Raw genomic sequence first — 6,000 nt, forward strand, 5'->3', positions numbered from 1 at the left:
GATTATACTTTACTTATATCCACTTATTGTAGTAGTAGCTATTACATGCCTCTAAATTAATGTATTAATAATAGCCTAGTTGGCCAACTAATAATTATAAAATGATGATTCATGGTGCGGCCAGCATTTCTGCGTCTGCACCTGTTGCTGCGGGCCACGCAGCAAAGAAGAGAGCGCTGGCCGAGTTTGAAAACATTGTGGAGCAGGACGAGGACGACGACGATGATGTACAGCAATATATGCGCCTCAATCACAACATGGAAGGTGATGGACGAGATGTGCTGCTATGGTGGAAACAGCACGAGACCCTGCTACCGCGACTGTCAAGACTGGCTCGCTCTGTGTTTAGTGTCCCGTCAGCCGCAGCAGCGAACGTGTCTTCAGTGCCGCGGGAATAGAGGAGGACTGGGTTAAAACCCTCCACTCTGGAGCCCATTCTTATTCTCCACGGTGCTCTGTAAGAGACTGTTCTAACTTTTCATTTGACTGGACTTTATTTTCGTTTAACTGTTGGAAAATAATGGAAAAAAGAATGGACATGTTCTGTGGTGCATTTTTGAGGTAAGATAACCTGCAAGTTTGTTTTTAATTAATTTAATCTGTTTAGATTGTAGGCTTTTTTCTCATTTCGTTTGCGAGCGCTGTTGCGAGCCTGCCTCAGTATTTAAATTTTTTTTTTTTTTTACTCACTGTGGTTTAATAAATAAACATTTATTAAACTAACTGTATGTGTGATATGCTTGAAGTGTTTTATATCTATGGATTTTATTGTAGCCAAGTAAAGTATCAGTGTTAATTTGAGAGGCTTAATTGATTAAATATGTTTTAGGCTACTTGCTGTCGGCTCGGCTGTTTAACGTTAATCGTCATTTTTTTTAAAAATGCTTCAAACATTTTTTTAAACTAACTTGATAAAGAAATGAAAAGAAACATAACACAAAACTGACCCCTTTTTTAATTGGTGCAAATAGGGCAGGCTTCCGCTGTGTAATAAAATAAATAAATAAATAAATAAAAACACGGGCTCGGGCTGGACTCAGGCCGGACTCGGGCTGATACTTCTGATGAGCTGTCGGACATGGGTCGGGCTATGGCCTGAGCGTCTCGGGCCAGGGCCGGGCTCGGGCCTAGATTTGAGGCCCGTGCAGGGCTCTACTGTAGTCTACCACTGAGCAGCATAGAGCGCCCTCTCACGGCTGTAGATGGTAATGTTTTCTCTTGGTTCTTGGTTCTTGGTTCTAAATAAATGCGACTTATAGTCCAGTGCGACTTGTTTTTTTCCTCGTCATGACGGATTTTTGGACTGATGCGACTTATGTGACCCTGCAGCTCTGATTCTGAGAGACATCCCTGGCCTTATTTAAGCAAGTTATTTGAATTTAAAGGTTCAAACAATGACTCCTGGCGTTTTCAATGTGTCAAGTGCCTGCCTCAATGCAAAGAACTGTTGGCATTTAAAAACTCCCCTTCAAATTTGAAGAAACATATAGAGGTAAGACATGCAATGCTAGTTATTAATATTTAAGTTACAAACTTGCTATGACATGGTGCTATGATTGTTTAGTGTTATAAAAAAACGGATGTCAACATAACAAAAATATCACACCAGTATAATATTTGTTTGACGTAAGTTAGTGGTAACTGTTACCCTAACAGGGCAACTTCTTTAGCTGGTTATTAGCACAGCAGGGACGATAGCTTGCTAGTACGTTACATTTTTGGAGATGAGCAAACTACTGCTATATCTGTACATTCGTAGTTGGCTAAAATAGCTGTTTGTTTTGACTCGATGAAAAAATGTTCAAACTATTTATACGGCGTCGGCTCCTAGCTTCTTTACCATACAACATTGGGTATTTAGTTGACATTCACAAGTAAGCATGCAGGCAAAACTATATCTTGGTTTGATTCGATTGTGAACAATTTTGAACTATGACAGTTGTTTTTCGTCAATATCATGATATTTATATGATATATATATATATATATATACAGTACAGGCCAAAAGTTTGGAAACATTACTGTTTTTAATGTTTTTGACAGAAGTTTCTTCTGCTCATCAAGCCTGCATTTATTTGATAAAAAATACAGAAATAAATTTAATATTGAGCAGAATAATATTGTGCAGAATAAACTGGTCATACAAATTTGATTAAAGTGTTCAGAATAACACTCACCTGTGTACTTTTGAGTTTTTTTTACTGCTCTTAATAGTATAGTAAAAATAAAATAAATTGTATGTCATAATAAAATAAATTGTACGTCATAATTGGCTTAGCCTAATTATTATTTAATGAGTAATAAGTAAATAACCAGATTTTTACAGTGTCAGTATTGCACAACGACTCTTTCCAGTACACAATAGATATTGTTTGTGATTGTTACAATTGAACAGCCCAGACACTGAGACAACTGATTGTACTTTTGCTTAAAAAAAATACTTTAAAGTAAATTTAAAAGTATGTACTTATGACTTTTACTTAAGTAAGATGTTGATGTAGTAATTATACTTTTACTTAAGTATATATTTTGCAGGGTAGTTGTACTTTTACTTAAGTACTAAACTTAAGTACTTCCTCCACCACTGATTGCGTGTTTGACGGAAGGAAAAATTCAATTCAATTCAAGTTTATTTGTATAGCGCTTTTTACGATACAAATCATTACAAAGCAACTTTACAGAAAAATTACGTTTCTATATTTAAACTCTGATCGGCCACATACTCTCATCAACCATGTACTAAGATGGCATGACAGTTCTGCAATCCTGAAAGGTGCTCGGTAGGCGTATCTGGTGAAATATATGCAGGACAATGTCACGCTACTATTTTTTCCCGACTTTAGTCTAGCCAAAATTACCAAAAGAAAGAGCTTTAATCCAGTCTTGAAGAAGATGACAGCACTCAGTCTCCAGCCCTTCTCACCTATCTGGTGGTAATTAAATTATGACAGATGATGTTCGATTCTCCTCAAAAGGCAGAGGATTTTGTTACTTCACTGTTGCAGAAGATGTATGCAGTGGGAGGGCAGTGGTTGCCGTCTCCATTCTTTCAGCTCAACGAGGGAAAATCAGCGATGACGTCTGTGATGATACTAACTGCCCTACAGAGGACAATAATAATATGGCCATGGACACTTGTTAATCTCTTCTTGAAATCTTGCACTTGTTCTGTACGCTCGTCCGCTGTTGGGTAAATAAGATTTGACTGATTTTTATTTATTTAGTATTAATTATTATTTTTCAGGCTAATGGAGAGCAGTTTCGATCATTATATTTTTGGCTCAGTGGGCCTTTTGGGGGGACATGTCTTTTCACTGAAGTGGACTGGTCAAGCATCAACGTGTTTCTTTTGTTAATGCACACCTACACTTTAGGTAATGTCTGGTCTGCTTTGAATTTTGTACGTAGTTGTTTCTTTTTCTTGTTTGTTTTTTTAATTTTTTGTTATATGCCCTTCAACAGACATCAATAGTTTTATTTATTATGCTTTTCTTTTAAAATGATTATGCATCTACTGTAGGTGGATTGGTATATAGGACATGTACTAACGTCTACATGTAACTAGCAGTATGGTCTTGCTTTCATGATGCTTCACATAAGCATAACCTTGCCATTGCGAGCACACAGTGCATGTTCTAAATATATTATCATCACGGAACGTGAATGGCCTAAGATTTTAAGAATGTATTATTTAAAAAATGCAGCAAACATTTAAAAATATTTTGATAAATTACTGAAAAAAAATTAACCTTTTAAACTGTTTAACCAAATGTATAAATCGGTCAAAATTCTTAATGCTCGGTTAATGGTTAACCAGTCAAAATTAACATACCTACCTACTACAAAATGATAAATAAAGAATGTGCATCATTTGCTTTATTTTCTGTCTTTATTCAATTTATAAAGGTGATGTTAACTGAATTATTTATATTCTATTATACAACAATATAATATTTTGTATATGTAACTTATATAGCTTTATTGTTTAAGACAAAAAAAAATTCAAAAAATTATTTGATTATTAATTTTTTTTTTTTTTTACTGTCAATACAGACACTGCATATCTAGAGTCTTTTGGCTGCATCCTTGCATCTGACATGTTTTCTTACTGACACGCCCCCAGCTGAGATGGTCCTCAATGCAGAGCACAAGTCCAGGGGGAGTGTGTGGATGCACATCCAACTCCTCCCACATGACATTCCTAAACCTGTCTTCACGCCCTCATCCCTAAACCAGACCATCTCCACCCCTAAACCTACCAATCTCCACCTGTATATGTGAATCCAACACGCCCCCTCGACCTTGTGTTACGCAGTGAAGGGGCTACCAACACGACTTTGTGGTGGCTTTCATGTGCGTTCGTCACCATCAAAGACTTGAACGCACGATGAGTGGCACTGATACAAGTTCACATTTGTGTCTTTATTCATATTAGTTGAGCAGACTTATCAACCTTGCGTGGGAGATCCTTTCTAAACAGCTTCTAACTTTATACAGTTCGAGTGGCCTATTGTAATTTGCAACCGTATGGGATTGGGTCTATTGTGAATGATTTTAGGTTATGTTGACAATGAGACTTAGGTCTCTGCAGAACAAAAGTGGGCGTTTATCACCATGTGGGTGTTTTCAAACTGCTGGGTGTTTCTAAATCATGCAATCGAAATGATCCCCCTTACCCAACCCCACCCCTAAATCTAACGTCACTATTACGTCAACCAATCAGGTATCATGGTGTAAAAACACCCTGATCTGGTAACTCCCATTACTTTCCTGCAGAGACCTATACTTGTTGACAATGGGCAAGTTCGTTACGGAGACATGGTAGTTTTACTATGGGTGTCTTCCACTGTGTTCTACGGTTTATTTTTCAATATGATCAAAGATTGGAATTCCCGGATATCGAGTCCGACTCCACGCTCACTTTTGCCCAGGCCCGACCAAAAATAAAATTCTGTCTGCGTCATTGATTCAAGTGACAAAATTACCTGGTCTAAGATACATGAGGATCAACTTCAAAAGACTGTTTATAATTTCACCTCACTGAAACAAATTGTGCTAATAATCATATTTCAATGGAGATCACATATAAGTTATACAAGGTTGCATCAAAGTGACATGTCAATGCTAGCACACAACTAACGTTAGCTTTCTTTAAACATATATAAACACATACAGTTAAATGCCCACTACTAGACGCCAGTTATTTAAAATGCAGTTTTTATCCTCAAACAAAATGTTTCTACACATGTCTAATACTTTCTTTAGATTATAAAATATTATCTGACTTACTCCGGGATCGTTACTCATCATGCTGTTCTGTTCTCGGCTGTGCTGCTCTCTGCTGTACGTCACCTGCCGCAAATCCTGGTTTAATCTGTGGCACCATGGGAGTTGTAGTCTTCTCGTAAAGCTGTAGTGCATTAGTGGAATGAACGTCATTTAACAGCAAGCGTTTGTGTTAAAAAAAAAATAAAATACAATGAAATCACCTCTTTATATTTTGATCCCGTCAGAATTTTCTCAGCACGCCTTTCACTTATGAAGGCATGAGGGCACATGAGAATAGCCATTGCACAATGAGTCAAGTCTCTGTCCACAAATTTATTCAAAGTTTGTAATTACATCAGTCGATTATATAGATGCATGGGGTGGTGTCGTTGTTTATCCAATTAAAATTATACATTACACCATATAGGAATGTAAGGGGGACAACAAGTACATATTAGATTAGATCAGATCAGATCAGATCAGATTAGATTAGATTCAATTTTATCATTGCACATGTAAGGTACAAGGCAACAAAATGCAGTTAGCATCTAACCAGAAGTGCAATAAGCAGTAAATACAGGATATACAGTGTCTTCAATATGTTACAAATGTACAATATGTACACTATAAAAAGAAACTATGAACACATGAACATCATTTACAAATTAATATGTAAGCTATTCATTAAGCTGTACAAAACACTAGTGCATAGAAAAATAGTCCAGTGTGCAA

The 6,000-nt window shown here is 36.7% G+C and overlaps 1 protein-coding gene across 1 annotated transcript in view; it reads right to left on the minus strand.

Moving 5' to 3' along the window:
* LOC128022618 (prohibitin-2) overlaps positions 1-5,407 on the minus strand; it is a 29,123-nt gene extending 23,716 nt beyond the window's left edge. The window contains exon 1 of the mRNA XM_052610340.1: positions 5,290-5,407. Within this exon, the coding sequence (XP_052466300.1) occupies positions 5,290-5,310 (21 nt within the window). The 5' untranslated portion in view covers positions 5,311-5,407. The remainder of the gene's footprint in view (positions 1-5,289) is intronic.
* Positions 5,408-6,000: the final 593 nt, after the last annotated feature.

This window comes from Carassius gibelio, chromosome A2, assembly GCF_023724105.1.
Source record: "Carassius gibelio isolate Cgi1373 ecotype wild population from Czech Republic chromosome A2, carGib1.2-hapl.c, whole genome shotgun sequence".
Taxonomy (NCBI): Eukaryota; Metazoa; Chordata; class Actinopteri; order Cypriniformes; family Cyprinidae; genus Carassius; species Carassius gibelio.